The sequence below is a fragment of the Periophthalmus magnuspinnatus genome, chromosome 8, assembly GCF_009829125.3.
Source record: "Periophthalmus magnuspinnatus isolate fPerMag1 chromosome 8, fPerMag1.2.pri, whole genome shotgun sequence".
NCBI lineage: Eukaryota > Metazoa > Chordata > Actinopteri > Gobiiformes > Gobiidae > Periophthalmus > Periophthalmus magnuspinnatus.
Genome location: NC_047133.1, coordinates 28,368,168 through 28,394,761, shown reverse-complemented (window position 1 = coordinate 28,394,761; position 26,594 = coordinate 28,368,168). Strand labels below are relative to the sequence as shown.

At 40.1% G+C, this 26,594-nt stretch overlaps 2 protein-coding genes and 1 long non-coding RNA gene across 4 annotated transcripts; 2 read left to right on the top strand and 1 right to left on the bottom strand.

The window, feature by feature from the left end:
* Positions 1–269: 269 nt before the first annotated feature.
* LOC117375573 (uncharacterized) lies at positions 270–9,882 on the bottom strand. 2 transcript variants are annotated; one of them, XR_004541705.2, is made up of 4 exons: positions 9,863–9,882; positions 5,616–5,759; positions 678–788; positions 270–560 (listed from the first exon to the last, which is right to left on the bottom strand). It is a non-coding gene; the product is annotated as an uncharacterized LOC117375573 (long non-coding RNA). The 2 variants fall into 2 exon arrangements; XR_004541704.2 differs by lacking the exon at positions 9,863–9,882 and adding an exon at positions 7,169–7,283.
* Positions 8,992–12,118, top strand: prl (prolactin). Its single transcript, XM_033971902.2, has 5 exons — positions 8,992–9,092; positions 9,883–9,995; positions 10,400–10,507; positions 11,057–11,239; positions 11,327–12,118. Exons 1-5 carry the CDS (start codon positions 9,056–9,058, stop codon positions 11,516–11,518), a joined length of 633 nt encoding a protein of 210 aa, XP_033827793.1. The 5' UTR covers positions 8,992–9,055; the 3' UTR covers positions 11,519–12,118.
* Positions 12,119–14,055: 1,937 nt separating this feature from the next.
* LOC117375571 (dual specificity protein phosphatase 3-like) lies at positions 14,056–20,081 on the top strand. The gene is made up of 3 exons (XM_033971901.2): positions 14,056–14,321; positions 15,716–15,948; positions 18,638–20,081. Exons 1-3 carry the CDS (start codon positions 14,062–14,064, stop codon positions 18,844–18,846), a joined length of 702 nt encoding a protein of 233 aa, XP_033827792.1. The 5' UTR covers positions 14,056–14,061; the 3' UTR covers positions 18,847–20,081.
* The last annotated feature ends 6,513 nt before the right edge of the window (positions 20,082–26,594 follow it).

Sequence of the window (26,594 nt, the reverse complement as noted above, 5' to 3'; positions counted from 1 at the left end):
CAACTGAAAGGTTTTTATTCTGAACTCTTCTGTTTTAATGATAATTTTATGATGATTATTTGTGATTATTTATGTTTTGATTTGTGTGATTTTAATGTCTTTCTTATTCTGTAAAGCACTTTGAATTACCTTGTGTGTGAATTGTGCTATACAAATAAACTTGCCTTGCCTTGCTATGTTGTTTAATGTGAATGAATTGCGACAGTGAATAGAGTACTTTTATTTAATTAAGTGTCTATACAATTTAACAAAAGCACAAAGAGCCTAGGTTGTTTTTTCTATCAAGTATTTGATACCTTTATTTCCATTTATAAGTATTTATCTCAAGTCACAGTCGACATTACAGCCCATCAGCTCCATGGAATCGTCTAAGTGGATGTATTGTAAATGGGCCATAGAGGGACGGGGGAGGGCGTAAGACAGAAGGAGGGGGAAGATGGTACTGCGGCCACATCCCAAAACTTGAATCAGCACAGTGTTCCGCCATGATGGTCTCAGTCAGTCCAGAGCTGTTGTGCAGGAGGGAATGCTGGGAACTTACAGGACTCAGTGCAGTGGACCTGAAAGACACAAACAAAATTATGTCATGCCATAATCTTGTGAATTGTCATAAAATTACAAAGTTATTCAAGTATAAAGATGAACTAGAACTAGTATTAAGAACATGCTTGATTTACATTTGAGTTGGGAGGGAGCCTCCTCATGACGTCCCCTCAGCTGCACTCTTTACACAAGCAGCAAAGGCCTCAAGAAGATCTTTACAGCCCTCCGCTCCCTTCTCTGCAATGCTGAAAAACAAAAGAACAATTAAGATTCAGGTAAAGCATATCCAGCATAAAATTGGTCAAACTGGTCAAAAAACAGATTGAAATAACTGTATGAATTCACTAACAAAAACATATACCAGTAGTAAAACCATCAAACTGAATTCTTCACCCAGAACCACTACTCATATTTGCAGCTGAATTCACCAAGTTCAATGACACGCACAAGTGTTTGTTACAATAAATGCCCTCCGGGCCAAGGAAACACCATAGGAATCTATATTTAAAGGAAGAATGAAAATGAGAGTGAGTGAGTGGGGAATTGGTGCAGAGAATAGAGCCTAGATTATGTCAGGCCTCCACAGTAGTGAACACACAGTGCCGTGGTGCATTAGAGTGATGGAGTGGAAGGGCAGCGGAGGGGGGGGGGGGGGGGGGGGGGCAGGACCCATCTGTTTGGTCTTGTCTCTTTAAAACGGCCAGGGTGGAGGTGGCGTGACAGTGTTGACATGACAGGACACAGAGGTACTAAGGTGAGCCCATAGCCTCTCCAATTATAAGAATGCAATTCAACTTTTAATGACATGGAAGCATCCCTCTGCACTGCTCCTCTGGTCCTCTGTACCCTGTCAGGACACCGAATAATCACAAGCTTGTCTCTATTGTGACTGGACTTGGCAGAACAACTACATAGATGGCCTCCTGCCTTATTGTTTGCATTTCTGTTGAAATTTACTTTTTTCTTTCAGCAACACTAAGTAAGAACTGATAAATATCTCATGTCTTTTTTTATTGTTATATAATGTAAGAATGCAGGTTAATGATAACTGAATCAAAATTGCAATTTGAATGAATGCAATTAGCAAATCACAAAGGCCGCAATTTTGAGAGCCATAATTTCCTCCTTAAACTAGAAATGATCATGTCTTATGTAGGATGAAAACTAACTCCACAGTTTAGATCTGTACATATATCTGAAATGTGATTATTGTATTAGTTTGTTAAGTTCACTTGTCCTTTTTTGTCAATTTGCAATACTTGTCAGAAAAAATGCAATTAGATATTTTTTCCCCAAATTGTCAGCCCTTTTACTTACATTATTATACTATCAACCATCAACAGTCGATTAGTTTAAGGGTAAATGTAGTAATGAAATCACAAATAACAGATAAGTACATGGCCTTGCTGTATAGCTCACGTGATACATATGCACATCTTGTAATACTGTCTAAGAATAAGAAAGTCCACTACAGTCAGTGGTACCAGTGCGACATGACGCTGGTTTGTGATGTAACAGACAGCTGGCTCCAGCAGATTATCACTCAGTGCCAGAGGGAATGAAGAGCACTCTGCTCAGTGCTGGCAAAGGGTGTGTCAAAATGAGAGTCAATGGAATTCTTTCTGTCACTACTCGACCCATAGGCCTATGTGCAAATGCATGAAATTCCCCAAAGAAATGTGATGTAACAATCATAGCACGTTAACAGTTAGAGTAAAGTCAGCGTATGCTCAGGTTCTCATGTTAATGCAGTTTAATGTTTGAGGACAACATAGGGAGGTCCTATCTCCAAATGGTGGCACCATCTCCTGTATGCACAATACAATTGGGGTCATGTTACAGGGCCAAAGTGCAATGCTAGTTGGTGTGGCAACTGCACATGTGTGAGCATGTTACTAAACAGGATGACATCATACTACATCTGAGACACATACAGGAAGTGGCCATTCAATTAAGGCTGGGTTAGCTGGTGCCTGAATCATACATAATAGATTGATAAGCAGGTGCCTCTGTGAAAGAGAACCACAAAATTAGCTAAATATTATGTTATTAACCCTATGGACAGTCCATTTGATTTTGTCTCCTCCAGTGCAGTTAATGCCTGGGTGACACATGTAGCTTCAGGACTCCACTCCTGTTTCTGCCTTCTGTTGAGTCACTGGATTCCTCAGTGAAAACCAGCACGACTTCCATTGGCGAGAATGTAAAGGCTTGTCTGCACATACAACTGTAGCAATGAGTAACTGAAAGAGCCATCCCTTGCAGTATGTATAGAAAGCATAGGCAAGTTTCAAAGTGCACTCAGCGGTAAATAAGACTGCTTTAGGAGAAACAGCTAGGTAAATATTAGCCATTGAGTAATCTTTTCACTACAAATTTGTGAAATCTAAACCCTATAGATGTAATAATACATGTACTGAAATTACAATTAAGTTGTCATATTATTAAATATTCCCAATGCAAAAATTGTTTAAATAACTTCTTATCTTAAATAAATATGAAAAGGCATCCACATGAAAAGCTCAAAAAAGTTTTAGTGTTGGCATAGTAGTGTATCTTTTTATGTCAGTGTTTAGACTAGAAAAGTAAGAGTGACTTTATCTTGCTGTTGAATTGAATACTTCTGCAAGCTACAAGTAAACATCAACACTTTACACTTAAATGTAAACATTAAACAGTGCGCAGTAGGTTATATATTTGGTGTGGATACATGTGTGTAGTATTCAAAGGACACACGCTGCATATTTACAATAGCGTGTGCTCTGTGCCTTATCTGTGAGAGGTGACTTTGAACATTTGACCTTGACAAGGTCACAACTACTGTACTTGTTACTGTTAAAGAGAAAAAGTAACAAATTAACTGGTAATTTGAGAGTTATAGACACAGTCTATTACAGCAAGTTTAATTAGGCTGTTACAATTATATGAAAGCCTTAAGCCAAGATGGCCGCCTCCTTAACTCTTTTTGGGTTGCTGGTCAAGCAACAGGTGTCAGGTGGAGCAGTAATGTGAGCTACAGCAGGGAACATATTACATACAACCGCTCTCCCACTGTCCATGACTTTTAAAAGATTTCAGCTATAAATACACATGGGTCATGGTGTACATTACAGTTAGCCATCTTTTAGGTTATGCAGTAGAATGCAATTAGTAAGGTCTAGACTTATATTCCCCCAGTACACATCACTGTTAGCAGCTGCTATTGTTATCTTCAAATGACCGCTCTCTGAGCAAAGGCATGGGTTAACAGGGTGCTGAGCCATGGAAATCTGACAACACTCTCAACAATAATTTAGACACAAAATTCAACATTCCAGTGTTAAAATTCCCAGCCAAAGATGGGATATCAAATCTGTCAAATCTAATTATGAGCACACAATATGTTTAACAAACTTAAAAGTTAAGGTTGTATTTTGACAAGTGAGTAGAGTATTAGAAGTACTCACTTCAGCCAAATGTCAGAGTGTAAATATTTGACCTCAGGACCACCTGGTTTAGCTGATAATCAAATTCAGACTAACCAATGTTCACTTTAAACTCAACTGAATCTAAAATAACCACTGATGGGCCTCCTTAACAATCCTTCTGGGTGAGATTTGGTCTTTATTGCACAAGGTTAAACATCCACTTGCCTTCTACACCGACCCAACAGATTATCACATACCAGCTTAACATGCATTTGCAGAGGTGGTTGCCACGTGGCTTTCAACCCCTCAAGGTCACAGTTCATGGTTTTGCTGACTTTCTCAATGCAAAGTTATATAAGGGCTTGTCTTATCATCTTCACCCTTTTGTATTCTCTTTTCAAAGACCCTATAGATACCAGATATATGAAAGCAACCTACAAAGGAGAACTCAATAACAAAAGTGTCAAAGTATTGCTTTAATGATAATCCTATTATAGGTTATGAGCTTAAACGCCTTAAAGAGCCCATTGGAACGTGTCCAGTTGGAGGAAGCACAGGCCTGAGTCCTGCCCATCTTTTTTACATCAAGACTCTGCTGCCCTCTTATCAAAAAACTTCACACACTCACTCCCACTTTATCATGCTCTGACAGTCTGATGTGGTAACTTCACTCGATCAGGAAGAAATATACACTATATGTGTAACTTACAATACAACAGAGCTCCTATTATCCTTTGTGCCTCATTAATTGACTGGTGAATGTCTCTCCCTGCTCATTGGCCTCATTTCAAGCAGCTTACTATAATGTCTAAAGCCAATGTGCCCAAAATGTTTAAATAAAGGAGGTTATCTGCTTTGACCTGACAGTCCCAGCTGCATAAGTGATTGGGATCTGTCAAAGCAGCATGTTCCAAAGGACTTTGCTAGGCCAGGGCTAGGTTTGCAGAAAACGGTTGTATGACTGTGCGTGGATGAACATGCATGCTTCATACATGCTGCAAATCCCCCGGCAGAGTGGTATTCCTTGCCTATTGCACTCTATTGACGTAGCAAAGCTAACGCAAGGTACTCTGGGAAAAAAAAGTGACGCAAGCAGATTCCAAACCTTCAACCAGGCATGAGGATGAGAGTCAAACATCACTCCATTTCATACTTAATTGTGTCTGATCTCAATACAATGATGGACTATAGTTTTAATAGGCTTTAGCCAAGCGTCCAACTGTGTTTGTCACAATCTAGCTTTAGTTTGTCTTCTACCGCTGTCCTCTGCGATCATGAAGCGACTCCATTTTGCTGTTTTTAGCATGACTATATTTACAGTCAACAAAAATTTGATTTATTTTGCAAATGCTGCAGCTCTTTCTTGTGGATGCAATCATTTTCCTTATTTTAGTTCCGTATTTTGTGGATGAAATACAGATATAATGCATCACATAAGTCTGAAAATATAATTTATTATTATTCATTCCTAAACAGTGTGAAAGAGTGTTGGCATTCTTTAAAAAAAACATTTACCCAGAGTGTATCCATAAAAGGATTAACAATACTCACCTCTACAAGCTTGAAGACTAAATGCATGAATAAGTATGAGAAGAAATGCATGGACTTTGCATAGTTAACATGCATTTCGAGTTTGAATAATACAACCTGGAGTCAGGCACTTACCATTTGTCCAGGTCAGCCTTCACAGCAGCACAAGCAGCAGGTACGGGGGCCTCGGCGGGGGCAGCAGCGCTCTCGGAGTCTGACATGTCTGAAGTGTGAGGTTAGTCTGTATCCTGACCTGTCCTGTGGCTGTCTTCCCAACTCCTATAGAGACAGAGAGCAAATGAAGGCATGCCGGTGCAGAGGGGAGGGGCGCACATGAGGTGGGAGGGGACAAACATGTGAGAGGGCCAGCACACGTGTGTACACAGCAGTCAGGGGGAGGGGATGGGCCATAGAGGTGAAAGTGCACTGACCCACTGGTGGAGGAAGGAGTTTAGAAATAGGGGCTAGGAACGATCTTGGTGACAGCTTGATGTATTGGATAATAAAAATAATTATTTAAGGCAAAATAGGAGATTAGACCCTGTAACTGTATCATATATTAAAATCAATAGCAAGACAAAATAGTCCCATCTCACACTGATTTGTCTTTTGGGCAGACTTATCTGTATAAAACACGGACTCAACATGTGCTGATTCTGTAAACACTTTCTCACTTTAAACTGTTGTCTTGGGCCATCTAGTGGTGGAAAGTTAGAAGACATCTCAATGCAGTTGCAGGCAAAACCATGCATCTATATATATATCTCAAAGCAGTCATACTGTACATCAGAGGTCAAACTGAGGACCACAATGCATTGCAAGATACATGCAATACCTACAGATTTTTCAATTGTAAAAAGATTTAGACACTTAAGTTAAGAATATATAAATTGTCGAGAACATCTGAGGTCTCTTCATTTCATTTAAAGGAGAGGACTAGGAGTCTGGAGAACTGTACTGTCTTTACCAATGTAAACGGAAGTAACTACTTCACAGTAATCACAGACAGACACAGGGTTAGGTCAAGGTGTTAATCATATATTTTTTGGCGGGTCACACTTTTGATCTTTATCATGAACAATGCCCCATTCACTTGTTAGATAAGAAAATGATGCTGTAAACATATTATAAGAGCAGTGACTAAAAGAGACAAACTATGGTGAAAGCATTAAAAACTCAATAGGACATTTTGTAATTCAAATTTTCTGGAATAAATCTAACATTTCTGCAATTTATTTTAGTTTAGTATTTTAGTATTTTTTAGTTGTTTTTTTAGTTATTTGTAATAATTTCATATTATTCAAATAATAAATGTTTCCTGTAAGAGCTAATTAATACTGAAGACATGAGGCTAAATTACATTAGCATCAATTTTAGGAGTGAATGGAAAAACAAGGCCTACTCTTACATAAATGTGCACTCACACACAACACAGACAGAAGAAAAATGTAAGAACCATTATATTAAACAAAATAAACTAGTAGTGTATTTGCATGCTCTTACAGTTGATAAAGTTTTGAAGTAGGTTGAGCTCAAGTGTGCAGACAGTTAAAATGGGCTCCATGGAGGAAACCCATAAATGTCTGTTTGAGCACATGGACAGGGAACATGGTGTACTTAAAGAAACACCCCCTCTATATAACCTTGTTCTATACAAGAAACCACAAGGCAAAACAGTGAGCTCTCACCTATCTGCAGACAGGATATCCCACTCCAGAGTTAGAGCGCTTTAAGTGCAGAAGTGAAGGCTGACAGTGCCAAAGGGTTCTGGTGCTGGTGCTCTGCGGTGAATGAGAGAAGGGGTGTGTTGCAATGCCTTATGGTCATGTGTGTGCTGTGCATGTGTGTACATTAAGAGCACACCGCGGCAGGGGTAGAGCTGGTGCTCAGAGGAGGAGGAGGAGGAAAGAAAAGAAAGAGTGAAAGATGAGCAAGCAACAGCCTAAAAAGGCTGCTCTTTGAGAATCTATGGTAGGTCACAGCAGTAAAGAGAACAGAGGGGGTGGGACTAACACACATGTGTCATGTATGGAGCCTGTCTCTTTAATGCTGCATAGGGATGACTCAGCCTCCTGCTTACATGCTTTGTTAAACCATACTAACTAACCTACATGCATATGCATATGATCAGGACTCTATTAGAATGAAAGGCCATCTGGGGCCCAGTGAGGCATATCCAGTCACTAAAATGCAACATAGACCCCCCTTTGTTTTAGTTAACCAAGACACAGCCAGCATATCACAGGTGTTTTCAGAACAACAACAAGTTTCCGAAATGAGAGCATAAGTGTGTTTGTGTCTCCGGATGTTGTCATTATTAGAGGTACAGAGAGAGGGGACAGAGAGAAGGCTTCAAAGTCATTGTGTAGGTCAGACATGGAGCCGAGCAGCGCATGTGCACTCTGCCACATATATATGCCATATACATGACATGAGACAGACAAGCGTGTGTGCTGGCACAGTGCCAGAGGGACACACTCACACTGTAGACTACAGCGTCCTCTATGTGACCAAGGACGCATAGAAATAAACAGGCTTCAGTTATAGTTTGAACCGATCCTCACCACTGCAGTGCTTAACAACAACCATTCTTACACACAACAACTTAGGACAGTGTTGACAATTTTTTAATAATAAAGTTTAATTAGAAAGAGATTCTTTTAATGTAGCTTTAACAAACCAAAAAGAATCCCGAAACATTAAGAATTAATTTAAGAGCTACTTTAGTGAGTCTTAAAGTCATGGATACATGGTTTCAACTATGCAAGAAAGTAGTGATTTAGAGAAAAACTACTGTTGGTAGTTATCTTTTAGTTTGAAGTAAATGACTAGCATGACTTACCAGGAATCTATACATTGTAATGCCACAGGGTCATCTCCAAATGCAAATGTATATGAGCAATCAACACGACTTACACTACACACAAAGGAACTAGAATCACTGAAATGATGCTATAGTATATGTACCAATAATTTGAAAGCTTATTCAGGTACATTTTGAATCAACAATGTGAAAATCACATGCTATTTATTGTGTTACTATTGTACACTATTATGCTTATAAAATTTATTGACTGGCCATGCAATTTAACACCTGTCCACTAGAAATCTCTATTGTATTAAATACCTTTCAAGTGTTATCAATCATTAGTTTAAATAATTTTAGATATACAAAGCATGGCCAGTGGATTAATTTTTCATTTACTATAAAAGGTCTCTTGATGCCCAATCAAGTCGAAAGAGGGGATTTGAGCGTTATTAGAAACATTAGCTAAAGCTCTGTCTTATTCATTCATTCAATTAAGATCTTTTTCCACCTCCATGACACCTTTAGGTCATGACATTCGAATTGCTCTGCTTGTATTTCTCTTGCATTCATTCAAATCTCCTTGGCTATGTTTCTCATTACTAACTGGACCAAACGAGTTCCAAGCTAGAGCATTCTCACCTCACTGCTGCATAAACAAACGCACCAAGCTACTATAAAATGGAGGCAACATGGACTTCCAGTAGACAAGACGTGAAGAGCAGTCACAGGCCTCACAGCAAGACAGGTGCCCAAAGTGCAAACCAACATGGACAGAACCAAGGGCTGCCAATTCTTCATCACAGGTAAGGAAAAATATATGGATTTCTTATTTAGATGCACACATTGTATGGAGCTCAAAAAGCACAAAGGATGAAGGTAAAAAGAAAAAAAGTAACTGTGGCGCATTCAAATACCAGAGGCGGTGAAAAAACTACAAAAAGTTTTTTTTAAGAAAGTTTTACCTCTCAATTATGGTGAGAATAATAACAATAAAATGTATTACTGTTTTTCTCACTTGTCATCAGTCCACACTCACTACCATACAGTTGTGAGTACGTAAATCATATTTTACTCAATATTATGATTATTGTACATACTTAGTGTTTTGTAACTTTTCTTCCAGTAAGTCATTTTCAACCCACCTCCTGAGTGTAGCAGCACAGAATCTTAAAATTTTTAACACTACTTGGCAATGCATCTTTTTTCACACCAAATTTGCATATAAGCATATTTTAAAAACATTTATGCTTTTTGGCTCATGGTGTAAAAGTATTGTGCAGCCATGTCCAAATTATGACCCAAGGGCCAAATGATCTTATCCTGGTCCTCAGGCTTCTAAGAATTAGCTAAAATTACCATGAGCCGTACTTTACTGTACTTTTAGTAACCCATTATCAAATATGGTAGTATGTCCTATTGAGGTTCTAAGCCTGAATAAAGGTCAGGAGGTTTAGTCTAACCTGAGCTGTATGGTCATATTAGAAATATTCACTGACCATCAGTCTGCTGCCTTCAATCGGCGCTTGTTTCGTCAGTGTTCAGATGTAAAATAAGTGATCAGTTGCCTAAATACCTGCTGTGTCCTGTCCTCAGTGGTGTGTATGGTGGCTGTGTGTGGGGCCATTCCCATTGGAGACCTGCTGGACCGGGCCTCTCAGCGCTCCGACAAGCTGCACTCGCTCAGCACCCTGCTCACCCAGGAGCTAGTGGGTCTCTACACACACATGCACAAACACACATTCATGTCAGGACAAATCTGCCGCTAGTAATATATGTGATCACTGTGCGTTTAGGATTCACAGACACAAGATAAATTGAAATTAATTTATATTTATAAATATCTGCAAACAAAAAATAAGTTGAAAGCCTCTAGTTTAGACCTCTAGACAAATGTTCTGAAATGCATGGATTTTTGTGTCTATTTAGCCACATATATCACTCTCTCTCTAATGTTAATACTCACATGTGTCTAAATGGCACATTACATTTGTAAATATAATGGAAATGCGAGTTGGAAAAAATGTAATTCCCCCCAAATTCTTCGGTCCTAATTTGCATTAAGAATATTTAGATTAATGAGTTTCCTTTCATGTTTCAATTTTTCTTCCAGGACACACATTTTCCTCCCATTGGCCGAATGATGATGCCCCGCCCCTCCATGTGCCACACATCTACCCTGCAAGGTCCCACTGACAAAGACCAGGCTCTCCAAGTGTCTGTGAGTGATGCTCGCCTCTTTCTTATGATTTCAGATTACTGTTATAGTACATCCAGTTCGAGGGATTCTATGGTTTCCAAAAGTGCTGACACTTGTAGAATACCCAGGGTCCTTCACAATGTTGTGATGTTTTGGTTGTAACAAGTGGAGTGTTTTAAGATGCATAGTTTCACTTCCATTCTACATGTTTTGGCAACAATCTGTGTCATGTGACAAAACGTGTGGAGGTCATGTGATCCTACATCTCAAACATGAGGTGACAGCACCTCATAGGACTAAAACAACTGGTTTAAGTGGGAAACATGCTCTAGGCTTGTTTCAACATGGTCAAACAACTATTTTAAGCCTCTTCAACATACAGGACCCGCATTTCTTAGTGTAAAACCCAAGCACTGTTCATTAATGTGTGATGGAGGTAGATGAAAAAGGCCCCAAGGCATCCATTTAAAACTTCAGTTTATTTCACTCCATCTGTAAACCTTTAAAAGTGCCTATCCGCTATAAGCTCGATGCTTCAATTTAGGTAACATTGCGTATTTTCTTGTCCAGGAGCACAACCTAATGTCCCTGGTACGGTCCTTGCTCCAGTCCTGGGCAGACCCTCTGGTGCTGTTGTCTGCTAATGCTAACACGCTGCCTCACCCAGCCCAGAGCAGCATTGCCAGCAAGATCCAGGAACTCCAGGAGAACTCCAAGAGCCTGGGAGATGGCCTGAATATTGTGTCAGGCAGGGTGAGGCATTGAACACAAGCTTTACTCATTCAAACATTCACACTTGAAGATCAGAAAAGTGACATTTCCCTGTTGTCTCTCCTCTAGATGGGCCCGGCTGCTCAGGTGGTCTCCGTTTTTCCTTATCAAGGGAATAGTGACTTTGGGAATGACAAGATCTCCAAACTCATTAACTTCCAATTCCTGTTGTCCTGCTTTCGTCGAGATTCCCACAAAATTGACAGCTTCCTCAAAGTCTTGCGTTGCCGATCAGCCCAAATACGGCCTGAGATGTGTTGAAGTGCTATTCAACAATGCTTCAATTTCCTGCCAGTCAGTAGTGTCTGTTTACTGTCATCTATCAAGTACTTTTATCCTGGGAATCACTGCCAACCGAAAGCAACATGGGGTTAAAATTTATTTTATTACATAAATAATTTGATGCATCAATGTTGATGTAGAACAGTAAGTCAATTCGAAAACATATTTTTAAAAAGTCTGGATATCGATTTTGAATTTGGCCGCTACCTTTACGACAGTGGTGTGCCCTTGTGTCCTTGGGCAAGACACTTTTCCTCTCACCTTGCCTAGGTATGAATGCGTTAGTGTGGTCACAAGAGACATGAAGGCATGATGATAAGCAGTGTGACAGTGGTGTGAATGAAAAATGCATTGAATTAAAAGTGCCACAAAAAGTGAATAATGAATTGTTATTGATATTTTCAATAGTCCTTGCTGAACAAATTGCTGAAATGTTGTCATTCTAGAGCCGTTCACAGGTTGAAGATGCTTGAGTAGTGGCTACCAGTAAAATTTGCACTTTACACTTTTTTCCTGTAAACTCTTTACATTTTGTTATTTTGAATTTGCTTTAAGACTAATAAAATGTGTTGCATAACAAAATGAGCCCTGGGCTGCCTGACTACCTAATTACAGCAATTTTACAGAAGCTTAATATGAACAGCATAATTGTTTAATAGTTATTTTATTTAACTTGTTTAATAGTTTAATAGTAAAATGAATGCAATTCTAATTTCTGTTAAACATAGTTATGCATGTAGTAGTATGATAGTCTCCTCTCACTCTTATTATCATCAAATATTCCTTGTCCTGTAATCCACAGTATGAGGTCATGTTAGAACTTGTGTTGTCGTGCGAAAATTTCCAACTCGACTTCGATACTAAAGAACAGACTCAATACTCTATACCAATTTTGATGATACCGACATAAATTTTAAAAGCTCTTTTTAAACAATATTGGAATGTTCAACACAAAATAATATTATGTGTTTGTTATACCATGTGGTCTGATAAAACTCAAATGACACTGTTCAGGAAAGGTACAATTTTATCCAGTTATGTGATTTGTTTCAATATCGATACTTAGGCTGCTAAAATGAGTATCTAGTTTTGATACTAGTTTTAGCATAAATTGCTAGGCTGATTTTCAATAGTTTTGACAACCTTAGATAGAACTCACAACAAGCAAAGAATAAGCTAGCCTAATTGTACTTACCATACGTGTAAGAGGTAGCAGCTCGTCTCTGTGGGTAACCATGCTGCACACACCTTTATATGGACAAAGGCAGTCTAAGTGTAATTCTCATTTTTACTACAGAATACATTTTATAATGATATGAATATAGGTAGCATTTTATTAACTCATACACATAATATACATTTAGTAAAATGTTTGCCCACTTTAAAAGTGCAGTGCGTAACTTTTCTTGTGCTTCTGTCAACTAGGCCTATAGGTCTAACTTATACACTGCCTGGTCAAAAAAAAAAAAAAAAAAAAAAAGTCGCCACCAAAAAAAAAACGCTTTCATATGTTGTTGTTCCGCCTTTAGCTTTGATTACGGCACACATTCACTGTGGCATTGTTTCGCTTCTGCAATGTCACAAGACTTATTTCCATTCAGTGTTACAATCATTTTTCACCAAGATGTTGCATTTATGATGGTAGAGTCTGACCGCTGCACAAACCCTTCTCCAGCACATCCCAAAGATTCTCAATGGGGTTAAAGTCTGCACTGGTGGTGGACAATTCATATGTGAAAATGATGTCTCATGCTCCTGAACCACTCTGTCACAATTAATGTAATGCGCTTTCTCAAAGACTCTCAAAGCACTACACTATAGCGCATTATTCATTCATTTCCACACTTGGTGATGGTAAGCTACTATTGTAGCCACAGCTGCCCTGGGGCAGACTGACGGAAGCAAGGCTGCCAACCTCCGACCACCACCTAACATTCACGCACACACCACTTTCATACTAGGCAATGTGGGTGAAGTGTCTTGCCTGACACAACAACAGAATCGATCCTCTGACCTTCGGGTTGGGGGACCAACTCTAACCACTGAGCCACTGTCACCCCTGACAATTTGACAATTTCTGACAATTTGAGCCCAATGAATCCTGGCATTGTCATCTTGGAATATGCCTGTGCCATCAGGGAAGAAGAAATCCATTGATGGAATAACCTGGTTATTCAGTATATTCAGGTGTCAGTTGATTTCATTCTTTGAGCACAGACTGTACCTGAACCGAGACCTGAACAACTGCAGCAACCCCAACCTATTTGCTTAGTTAAATCCAGGTGGCGACTTTTTTGGCCAGGCAGTGTATGTCAAACTAATTTTTTATATATTTTTTTAAAATAAAATTTTAAATTACTACTGACTAAAAAAATGGTGCCCCTTGCCCATTATGATTGCACCGGCCCGCCCCTGAATGTTTTTCCTCACAGGCTGGAGCAGCGCACCGACCACAATCAGCTGTCTCTGCGTCCTCACCGGTGGAGAAGCACCGACCACAATCAGCTGTCTCTGCGTCGCTCATGGACGTCCGAGTGCGCGGTAAACCGACACCTGTCTGCCACGTTCAGCGGCTCATATCCCGTTTTCTCAGGGCTTTCATACGGGATATGAAAAACAAAAATAACTTACAGACGAAGCAATCCCCGAAGAAAGCAGCAGGTATGAGCTTTGAAGTCAGTCTCCAGCAGCTAAACGACCTGTTAACGGACGAGAGCGGTTTGTACAGCTGGCCCACCAAGCACTACCACGAGGTCTACCCGCGGATCTACGTGGGCAACGCGTGAGTCAAACAGTCTGTCACCATATTTGCATTTTTTTTTTATCATGTTCATTAACCATTATGGACTACATCATAAATTCTTTGTCCTTACACAATGCAAATTACAGGAAAATCCGTGACGATTAACTTCAAAAATTAACATTCGGTGCTCTGGGCACGTGCGCCATGTGCGCCACGCGCGCCATATGTGCCACGCTCTGTTATTATCAAACATGTATCACGCGCGCCACGCTCTGTTGTTATCAAACATGTCTCGTGTGCGTGGCCGTGGAACCATCTAGATGCGCGCGGGCAGAGCCACAGGACAAATCATTTTGGACAGCTGGAGTCTATATTATAGCCTTGTTTTAAAGGCTGTTTAAGGTTCAAACAACTAGCACTAACAACAAAATGAAAAGTGAATCAGATACGTGGACCTATTTTCCAAACTATGTAGACTAGTTATCTTATTGCTTTCTGGCCCTGCTCACAGCCTTGCCATATGATGATGCCAATCTTTGTTTAGTAGTTTATTATTCCTTAGCCTATTTTTTGTGAATGAACATGGTGATTTAAAGCCTATGTAAGCTACTGTAGCTTGTTATGAGCAGAGGTTGTAGCATAGAATAAGCCTTTTACACCACACAGTTGTTTATTTGAGTCAATATGAGATAATCTTTTTAGGCAAAATGTAACCTTATGTGTTATTTATTTACTATTTAGTTACTATTTAGGCTATTTAAGTATAATAGTAAAGTTGACAGTGACGTGCACTGTGCACACTGATCATCTTTTCCCTCTGTCCTATTTCGCAGGCTGGAGATGGATGCAGTGTCTATTTTTAGCTCCTAAAATTAGGACGTGCCAAGTGGCACAGCATATACTTTTCACAGTGAAAATACACACTTCTGACCAAAATCACTGCTCTTTTCTTTTGATTAAAAGATTGACTAGATTAAATTAAATGAAACACTGTAATGAATGCACACAAAAGAATGTCCATATGGGAGCAGAATAGATATGTATAAGCACTGACATAGAAACAAAGCGTAAGTTCTAGGACTGTAACAGATTTGGGAGCTGTAGCATCACTCCCACACAATCACTGCAGCTTTGAATCTCATTACATTTAAATATAGGTTTAGCGTTAATAATGTTCATTGCCCCCTGTTTATTTCCATGGAGGTTTAGTCTCAAACCATAAGAAGAATTTCTAGGAAGTCATTTATTCTTTTTATTGCTGAAAACATCTTGGAAAAACATTCCTTCTGCAAACAAAGTCACCAGTTCTCAGCATTGTGTTGCCACCTGCTTGTCTTTAGATAAATTGTATACTTTTAAAATGTGACAGTTGTAAACTTGATTCAACTATGATTGTTTTAATCAATTCATCTTTCCTATGGTTGTGGACACAGGTTTGTAGCGACAAACGTGTTGCGTTTGAAGCGTCTGGGCATCACACACATCCTGAACGCAGCTGAGGGGAACTCCTTCATGCACGTTAACACAAATGCAGAGTTCTACAGCGGCTCCGGCATCACGTACCATGGCATCCCCGCCAACGACACTGACCACTTCGACCTCAGTGTATTCTTTGAGGAGGCCACAGACTTCATTGCCAAGGCGCTGGCCTATAAAAATGGGAAAGGTGAGTAAGTATAAGCAGAATGCACAGGAACAATTTGGACCTAATTTCAGAGATTTTGATTTGTTAGGCCAAATTTAACATTTACTTTTGCAAAGAACACAGTTCAGTTAGTTCTGCTATTTAGTTCTACCATCAGTCCCATGATGCTGACAACTGGGCTATATTAAAGAATCAGAATCAGAATCCTTTTATTGCCATCGTAACTAGGAACTTACTTCAGTGATGAAGTGCAACATAAAACACACTGAATAAATACAAATATAAATAAGGGCATGCACAAAGTTAAAAAGATATGCTTAAAAAATAAAATACTTAAAGGTAGAAGCAGCATCAGAACAACAGTGCAAACATGACTTATTAAAGTGACCGGTATTATAAAGTGTCCACTTTTGTGCAAATATTATGAAGTGTTCATGAGGCAAACGGCAGAGGGGAAGAAACTGTTCTTATGACGAGAGGTTCTGGTCCCAATGGACCGTAGCCTCCTGCCAGAGGAAGTGGCTCAAATAGTCCATGTCCAGGGTGAGAGGTGTCAGCTGCTATACGGCCTACTCGCTCCCGGGTCTTGGAGACATACAGGTCCTGTAGCAATGGAAGGCTGCAGCCAATCACCTTCTCAGCAGAGCTCACAATGCTCTGCAGTCTCTGTCTGTCCCTGGCAGTGGCCCCAGCGAACCACACAGTGATGGAGGAGGTGAGGATGGACTCAGTGATGGCCGTGTAAAACTGCACCATCATCTGGACTGGCAGCTTGCATTTCCTCAGCTGCCGCAGGTAGAACATCCTGTGCTGGGCTTTCTTGATGAGGGAGCTGATGGTCGGCTCCCATATGAGATCCTGATGCAGGAGCCCAGGAAGCGGAAAGAGTCCACAGTGGTGATGGGGGAGTCCTTCAGGGTGAGGGGAGGCAGGGGGGCTATGACTTTCCTGAAGTCCACAATCATCTCCACTGTCTTCTGGGCGTTAAGCTCCAGGTTGTTGCTGCTGCACCAGGACACCAGCTGGTCCACCTCCCTCCTGTAGGCAGACTCATCGCTGTCCGAGATGAGTCCGATGAGGGTGGTGTCATCCACAAACTGAGTTGTGGCTGGAGGTGCAGCAGTTGGTGTACAGGGAGAAGAGCAGGGGAGAAAGTGCACAGCCCTGTGGAGATCCTGTGCTGATAGTCCGAGTGTCCGAGACATTCTTCCCCAGCCGTACACACTGCCTCCTGTCCGTCAGGAAGTCAGTGATCCACCTGCAGGTGGAGTCAGGCACGTTGAGCTGAGCAAGCTTGTCCTGGAGCAGAGCAGGGAGGATGGTGTTGAATGCAGAGCTGAAGTCCACAAACAGGATCCTGGCGTAGGTTCCCGAGGAGTCCAGATGCTGGAGGATGAAGTGAAGGGCCAGGTTAATGGCATTGTCTACAGACCGATTGGCTCTGTAGGCAAACTGCAGAGGGTCCAGGAGGGGGGAGGTGAAGGACTTGAGGTGGTGCAGGACCAGGCGCTCAAATGACTTCATGACTACGGACGTCAGGGCCACAGGTCTGTAGTCATTAAGTCCAGTGATCCTGGGCGTCTTGGGGACAGGGACGATGGTGGACAGCTTGAAGCAGGCTGGGACATGACATGACTCCAGGGAGGTGTTAAAAATGTCCGTGAAGACAGGAGCCAGTTCCTCAGCACAGTGTCTAAGGGTGGAAGGAGACACACCATCTTGTACCGTGGCCTTACGGGGATTCTGCTTCCTGAAAAGCTTAGTCACGTCCTGCTCCACAACTGTGAGGGCAGTGGGGGAGGAGGGGGGGTCCGAGGTGGGTTTGGAGGTAATGTCCATGATGGTGGGGGAGGAGGGGGGGGGGGTGTGAAACTTCAAACCTCGCATAAAAGCTGTTTAACTTTTCTGCTAGTTGTTTGTTGTCCACGGCGGGAGGGGCTTTGGGCCTGTAGTTGGTGATTTGCCTAAGCCCTCTCCAGACAGAAGCAGAGTCGTTGGTGGAGAAATGCTGCTCCAGACGTGTATTGTACTTCGCTTTAGCCTTTTCCACCTCTTTGCTAAACGCATACTTGCAACGCCTGTAGCCTTCACGATCTTCTGCCCTGAAAGCCATCTCCTTTTCCCTCCTCAGATGTCTCCGTCTGGGTGTGAACCAGGGTTTGTCGTTGTTAAAAGTCACCCTGGTGCATGATGGAACGATGCTGTCCTCACAGAACTGAATGTATGACGTTCCAGTGTCTGTGTACTCATCCAAACTGTCTGTGGCCTTGAACACATCCCAGTCTGTAGTGTCCAAACACGTGCGAAGCTTCTCCACAGCCTCACTGGTCCACTTCTTAGAAGTCCTCACAGCAGGATTGGAGAGTTTCAGCCGTTGTTTGTAAAGTTAGACAGTAAGGCACAAAACACTAAGTCTCTACACTAAATCAGCTTAACTGTGTACACAGTGTTTTACTAGCATTCACTACTGCTTCTAGTATTTTAGTATTTTAGTGGTAACTAGGTTAATGTACATCTTTGTAGTCTAAAACAGTCAAAGACTGTGTGCTGCTATCTATGGTTAAACTTCGACAATGCTTTTGAAGAGGGATCCCACTTCTCTAATCTGATAAGTGGCTCAATCAGGCATACACTTGCAGGGGTAGAGCTTGAAGTGCCTTGTTGGTCCAGACCTGCTAAAATGTCTTTCACTTTCTCTCCCTGTGTGTAGGAAAAGTGTACGTCCACTGTCGCGAGGGCTACAGCCGCTCACCCACCCTAGTGATCGCCTACCTGATGCTGTGGCAGAACCTGGATGTGCACACAGCTCTGGCTATGGTGCGCCACAAACGAGAGATTGGCCCCAATGACGGATTCCTGCGCCAGCTGTGTATCCTGAACCAGCGACTGGTGACTGAGGGACGCCTCTGCAACCAGTAAACTGATGGACTGAGAAATGAGGCCACTGCACTTTATTCACTCTGTCGACAGCTTTAAGCTGCTTCACAGAGGAGTATTAAGAGGAGCAAGTCCGTCTGAATGTAAAATAGTGATTCCACTGATTGGATACAGAAGATGTATTTTTGACAGTGTTCACAAATTTCCAAGTTGAGGGAACCATATTTGTCAGTGTGGCATTCTGTTTAAGGTATGCTATTTCGTCTTTGTTCAGAGCTTAATTGTAAGTTGTAAGTTATTACTTAAAATGATGTTGTAAACGAGTTATTATAACAAGAACAACATTCAACATTTCCTGTACTGTCTGTCATCAAACAATAGGCGTGAGTGAAAAAATAAGATTGTTGTGACTGTTAAGAATAGTTTCTCAGTAGCATATGCAATTTGTGTGCTTGGTCTAGTCTGTGTAAATGCACATTTTGTACTGGGTGAAAAAATAATAATGTGAATCTGAGTTCAGAACCAACCTGTACCACAGTTTTAATGTATAAGACTGGCTCAAATGTACAGTAGTAATATCAGGATTTATCTAAAATACTCCATACTTTGGTCCTGTGTTGCTTGTAGTGGCTCACATGTTTAATGTAAATCAGGTGAAAAGTACATAACGACTCCAAAAGATCATTACCACACTGTAGGCCATTATGGAAAATCATACAGTATGGTTCTATATTACAACTGTATCTTGTTTTTGATCTGACCTCAGACCTGCCAACACTGCCAAACTGTGACTCTTATGTACATAGTTCAGTTCAGTTTGTACATTGTTCAGGGTAAGAGAACATATGAAAATCCTGTTTCTGCAAACTATAAGTATTCATAAACTCAGTTAAGAGGTGCCATGCCTTATCTGTAGCATTAAGGGTATCCTACTCGACTGAAAGTGACAATTACAATCAAATGTTTTCTTAGATTATATTGATGAAGAACATAATGCATGACATTTAATTAAAATAATGTAACTGGTAGTGAAAGTATTGTATTTTTTAACATAAAGTTGCTATTGTATTTCAAAAGGAGGGCTACATTTTAACAGTATATGTTAATGTGGATAAGTATTTTTCTAATGTACTTTCCAGTGTACACATTTTGCACATTTGTAGTTTTGTACTGCTGCATGCTTTCATGTCAACCACAGTGGTGTTATTATCCTGTACATTGTGTGTACACACCTTAAATATTCTCTGTGTGCATTTCTATGTGTCTTGTTGTGTAGCATTGATAATATATTGAAAAAATGTGTCATAAGTGAAGTGCACTTTATTTAAAGACACTATGATTGTCATTGCTTTTTCATACATTCAATAAAACATAAATTGACTTTTAAGTGATGCAATCAACATTTCTTGGATCATGGCCAGGTTTCAATTTTCAGCTTGTTCTATTTAGTTAACTGTAGATAGTTTGTGACTTTTTAATTAGGCTATAAAAGTTTATGGTTGTTGTAAGCCTTTATATAACACTGATTTAAAACCTAAAGCACTCAAAATACTTAGACTACCGGTAATCGGCTGTGTGCTTTAGTGTTCAAATGCACAATCACCCTTAAAATGACCACTGGAGGTCGTGCTCTCCTTACCTTGCAGTGCATAGTCAAATTAGTTCCTGTTTTCTCCACTAGAGGACGCTTCACTGCTGTGTGGCAGACTAGAAGCGGGTCTAATTTTAGGAGGAGAGGTGTTCTCTTCAGGCTGCGCCCGTGCCTTCTGACCCTTCCCCTCTGCCGTCTGTCTCCTGTCCTATTCTCCTGTCCCGGGCCGGCCCGGCCTGCAAAGTGTATCTCAGGCCGTGTCTGCAGTGACTGGGTGAAATTCGTTACGTAACAGGGTTTGCATGAATGAGCTCAGTGAGTGTTTTCAGGGACGCACTCAATAAAATGATTTGGAATTTTCTTTTTGTTAATAGAGCCTTGAAAATGTGTAAACCAGGTGAGCTGTCATGTGCGCCTGGCTCTGGTACACAACAAGAACACCACTGGTTGGTGCATGGGTATATGATTAGCTGAAAACAGTGCAAGCTTACAAATTAATCAGATTAATCAACTACAGCAGGCATCCCCAAACTGTGGCCCAGGGGCCAAATGCAGCCCTCAGACCAATTTTTCTTGGCCCTCAAGCTTCCAGGTGAATTGGCCCATATTACCTTAAACAGTAGTTTTTGCTGTACATTTCTGAAAATCTACTTTAACAAGCCCATATCAAATATTTAATGTGTCCCATTGAGGATGTAAGCATGAATAAAGGTCTAGTGGTTCAGTCTAACTTGTAAAAAAACACGTAGATTTGAAGTATTCACTGTATTGGCGACGATATTGGCCCTCGCTTTGTGTGTGTTTTTATATATGGCCCTTAATGAGAAAAGGTTGGACACCCCTGAACTAAAGGAAACTCATGTAGCCTGCGGAGTATGCATTTTAAAAGAATTAGACTGTACTCTAAACAAGGTTTCAAGATGCCATATCAAGGCAACTAAAGTATTCTGGTTTAGCAGGAGTACTCATTCACTGATTTGGAGAAGGTCCAACTGAAAGGTCCAATTGGAAGATCTCAATTGAGTGCTTGCGATCCTTGGAGCGAGGAGTTCAGACCTGAGGAGCTAGGAGTAGACTACACATTACTGCTCCTCTACATTCCAGATGCCCATTGGACCCAGGATTGGATGCATTATGTTAGGGTTAGGCAGACTCAACAATCCAACTCCAAAAATGGAAGAAGATAAGCGTACAATTAGCATTTTATAAATAAGAGTAGTGCACTCATGGTTTATTCAATAGTGCATGATGTTAAAGTATCTCCTCCCAGGGTCTAAGCACTTAGAGGAGGTGAAAGGGAGGAGATGAAAAGGCTGATAGGGTGGATGAGGTTTGGAGCAAAAACAGCAGCTTGTTGGAAGGGAGAGAAAGAATGCATGGTCTCGAAGGCCTTTGGTTAAAAGATAAAAGCAGTCAATTTATAACAATACAGGAGTGATACTGGAAAAAATTCCAGTATCGGTACTCTCAGTCTTTGATTACATACTTACAACTTATAAAAGTGGATTGTCAGAATCTGGTACACCATACACTCCCTTGAAAAGTACTTGACCTTGGGACTCCGGCATAGTTTTTACTAACCTTTCAATGTGAAAATAGACAGTAGCGAATGAGAATAACAAACACAGAGGAGTTATTGCCAAGCTATAGTGTGAGAAAAAGTGAGCAAAACACTGAGCTATTTTAAAACCTGACTTTTATGAACTGAGAGAAAAATCTGTAATGCATATCCCTCCCTGTCATTTAGTACATGAGCAGAACCAGGGTAAATGCCAGTGTTGCCTGGCCAGCTGTGCCCTTGTGTGAGTTTTTGGGAGAGGGTGGGGTGGGGGCTGGCCTGTATGGAGCAGCTGATTGGTGGAGCCAAAAGCTGCTCATTGTTACATCATCTCATCCACAACAAACTAAAACAAATCTGACAACAGCTGGCACATGGGCCTAGAGCCTCAATAATGTAAAAGTCTGCACCCAAATTTAGCAGAGAGCCAGATGCATGGGTGAGAACAACTGTCAGAATTGGAACAGTGCATTTCATCCATTTATGTCTTGTGTTTACTACACATTAGGCCGTCTAGTATTACATGGATATTGATAGTAACATCTAAATCTTTTGTGTCACACAGTTTAATGTATTTAAAATTTTTAACAAATCTTTCTAAATGAGCTATTGCCATTTTTAATTCTGTGTATATCTGTATTAACTAAAAATCAAGCCATAAATTATGTTATGAGTATTATTGTCAATATAGATAAGAAAAACTTCTTCTAAATGTCAGCCAGTGTGCCACTGGGAAAGCAATTTGAGACTATAATCAAAATATATTTTAAAAAAGAAAATGAACCCAACTAATTTTTGAAATTAAGGCATATCCCAAATGATACTGAAATAACTGACCTAAATAGGTAAACCATAAATGTAAAAGAAATGTATGAGGTGCTGTCTTGGCTTGAATTTAACAATCCATTAGTTGAAATAGCAAAAGTTTTTTTTCTGAAATGCTTAATATGCAATGCAGAGTCCTGATGTGGGCCTGAGGGTACTCACTGTCGTAAACTGTCACAAGAACAGTGGACACATTTAATGGGTCATGAGTTATAGGGGGCAGTGAGTGACAGGTCCTGAGCTCTGTTACATCAGACAAAAGTGACATTTGGGATCAATAGTGTGACATAAGGCCAACCCACTTTTAGACAGTAGCTTTAATCCCTATTTAAGTTAAAGATGTCTGTGTAATCCCTCAGTCGTCCAGGTCTGATCCATAGTAAAAGCCAAAAGTAAAATCTGTCAACTGGACAAAAAGTTGTAGGAGTGAAGATGTTTCGCTGCTCATCCAAGTCACTTCTTCAGTTCTAATCAGATTGCTTGTGGACACTGCCTTATATCTATCTGAAGGGAGGGGCTAACTTTAGTTATTTTGATTATTCAAAAATAATTAAAGGAAAATGGTTCCAATAACTATTTTGAAATGTTTACTATTTTCCTTAGCTCACTTTGCTTTATTTTATACTTTACTTGCAAGATTACTTAAAATTAATAATCTGATCATATTGAAGTGTGCAAAAGTGAATGTATTGGTGCAGCTAGACACAGGGCACATACTCATATCAAATATCTTTTTAATGTTGAAAATGAATGTCACATTGCCACAAACACAAACAGCTTTGAGCCAAGATGCCATTCTTCTGATTGTGCCATGAATGATTTGTCACATAGAAAAACAAAGACATACAACAACCGTGCCCATTAGAAACCAACCGACTCACACATCAATCAGCTCTACATTCAACACTGTGCTGTGCCAAAAAATGGCTGCTTCAAAACAGGAAGTGGCTTTACTGCTTGTACCGGGGCCTTGCGTCACACCTCTCTCCCACTGGCTAATTTGGGCCGGCTTATGTGCCACTGCAAGAAAGTCACTGTGGAGGGAAGCAGTGGGAAGCAGACAAGAGAGGACCTTTTGACAACAATACTTTTGCAAGATCTGTTTTGGAAGCACCAATTGTACTTTAAAACATACTTCTTTTAAATTCTATCAGTTGTGTTGTTTTTTTATGAGAAGTCCTCTCTTGTTTGCCAGAGCAGAATATACAGAGTAGTATTATACATTTTGCCTGCTGATGATACAAGCGTGGCATTTGATTACATGCTAGCATTTCTCTATAGACATGAATCAAGTGCAGTGAGTATTGAAACAGTTACAGAGTCACAGTTTGGTTACAATGATGACTCTCAGTTAGACACACGCATGCACCAAATTCATAATCCATCTCATATTATAAGAGTTTTCAGTCTTCTGGCAACTTGACACCGAAATATTGAATAAGTGGTGCGTTCATTGACCCTTTCGATTCACTACTCCTGGATTCCTTGCTTGAGACAGACCACTTCCTCAACTCTGGCACGAAACAGTTTTATGAGGTATGAATAGTTGTATATGTATATATATGTGTGTGTGTGTGTGTGTGTATATATATATATGTGTGTGTGTGTGTGTGTATATATATATATGTGTGTGTGTGTATATGTATATATATATATGTGTGTGTGTGTATATATGTATATATATATATGTGTGTGTGTGTATATATATATATATATATATATATATATATATATATATTATAACTTTTTTTAAAAATATTTGTTGTATTGTGTGGCATTTTCCCATCAATATTATTGTCACAACATTAAGAAAAATGGAAGTTTATACATTGCAGGATGAGATATAACATTTGAGTTAATTACAGAGTATAACTGGGCCGAGAGTATTGCTTCTTAATCGGCCTCATTGAGAGAAAGTTATTACCCAGCGTAGCAAGTGATACAGCCCAAGCAACTGTGGAAAAGGGTGCACTTTGTTCACTTTCAGGTCAGTTAGTATACATTATTATAGTCTATGCAATATTATTACCCATGCTGGGCTGTGAAACGGGCTGTGACTTTAAATGATTGTCCATCACCATTTAATCTCTAAATATAGATGAGAATCTCAAAACAATACACCATGTATTTAGACATTTTGTCCACAGGTACATAAAAATCATGACCCTTGGAATTTTCTGCGACTTCCTATAGTCCCCCTGTACTCCTAACATAAAGGAGAGGAGTTAAGTGTCCTGTATGCTGACCTTCAGTGGTTGTACTGCGGCCTGTTTTTTTCCTTCTGAAAGGAGTATTTTAGGGCTAACTGCATTGGCCCTGGTGTGTATCTGTCCTTGAGTGAGCTGAACTGAAAGTGAACTGAATCACAACCCTCAATGGACAATTGAACTAGTCACCACTGCACCGATGATGGTCTGAAAGTGCATATACAGCCATTTTCTCATAGTAAAGCATTGACACAGATAGACAGACATTCACTTACCAAGAAACTCTGATGCAAATTTAGAACGACATAAAAGACTAATCATAAAAAAAAGCTTTTTTTTTTTTTTTTTTACACTTCTAGTGCTTTACACCGCTTCAAAGTTATCAGTCCTTTTCACACATTTGTTTTAGGAACATTGAAAAAGATATCCTCAGTAGCAGTCTGTTTTACAGACGGAATATAATCCCATCAACCAAATGATCTGTCTCAAGAATAAGCAGAACGACAAAGAACTTGGTTCACAAAAAAGCATTATCAACAACATCAAAATTAACATGAGTGTAGGACACCATGCCATGTCTTTGATCATAAAAGTTGCGTATTTTACATTCCACTTATGGATAGATTCCTGCAGGGATTGTCATCTTTCTTCACCTAAGAGTGCTTTATGTACGGTTGTATGGAAATGGTATACAGTTTAGAGTGAGCTATAGAATTAGGTGAGAATGGAGCTGGCTAGGGTATAGACTAGAAGGGTAAGGGATGGGGCAGGACCTGCACATGTTTCCCTGGGTATTGAATTTGCAGGAGTTAACTGCTCAGTATTGTTTGGAGTGCTGTGTCATGTTGAAGTGACTTCACATTTGGATTTATTGTAAACGTTGACATTGAAAGTTGATTCTTAGAGAAAGTGTTTGAAAGGTGATGAATGGATGGAATATTTTGACAGTAAGAACATCTGAAATCTTACATGTATGTTACCGTAGCTGTGAAGGTGAACAGACAAACCATAAAGTCATTTATAGAAGGTGTATATTATAGACGAGGAGTATGTGTTTTATCACAGCATACCACTATGTGAAGGTGTGTGGTAAGGGGGAGGGCATGACTTTTGGTCTGTCTTTCTGCTGGTGCTGCTAATCATGGCTGAAGGCAGTGCGCTCTGAGCTGCTGGTGTGGATTATTTAAGGTGATCATTTGGCTGAAGGAGACAAACAGACGGAGTGTGCTGCCAGCTTAAACCAGTTTGTTTCAAAAGCTTTACATGGAACATCCCAAATGCTGTATTAATCTGACCCTAAACCTCTGCGTAAGACAGAAGCCTGTTGCTTTTCTAAATAACTTCTCTAATAATAATAATAAAAAAAAAAAGGTTTGCAGTTGCAGTGTTGTAGTAATCTAGTGATACTTTAAACCTACTCAAGCAAACCTAGGTATATTAAGTTCCCTATTACCCTTCTTCAAACGTCTATAGTAATACTTTCTGAATGTTCCATGTAGTGCTTACGTATTTGTTAATTTTAAATTTGATAATGTTGGCTAACTCTGGTGAATAATGGTTATAAGGCAAACAAACGTCATAAAGCACAATGACACCCGGCATTTATATG

What these genes read in the sequence shown, in the direction of transcription:
- prl (XM_033971902.2), top strand. Translation starts at nt 9,056, where the DNA reads ATGGACAGAACCAAGGGCTGCCAATTCTTCATCACAG. An exon ending in CTGCCAATTCTTCATCACAG is followed by an intron (nt 9,093 to 9,882) that starts GTAAGGAAAAAT and finishes TCCTGTCCTCAG; the next exon opens with TGGTGTGTATGGTGGCTGTG. An exon ending in TGAATATTGTGTCAGGCAGG is followed by an intron (nt 11,240 to 11,326) that starts GTGAGGCATTGA and finishes TCTCTCCTCTAG; the next exon opens with ATGGGCCCGGCTGCTCAGGT.
- LOC117375571 (XM_033971901.2), top strand. Translation starts at nt 14,062, where the DNA reads ATGGACGTCCGAGTGCGCGGTAAACCGACACCTGTCTGCCACGTTCAG. An exon ending in CGGATCTACGTGGGCAACGC is followed by an intron (nt 14,322 to 15,715) that starts GTGAGTCAAACA and finishes TTGTGGACACAG; the next exon opens with GTTTGTAGCGACAAACGTGT. An exon ending in GGCCTATAAAAATGGGAAAG is followed by an intron (nt 15,949 to 18,637) that starts GTGAGTAAGTAT and finishes CCCTGTGTGTAG; the next exon opens with GAAAAGTGTACGTCCACTGT.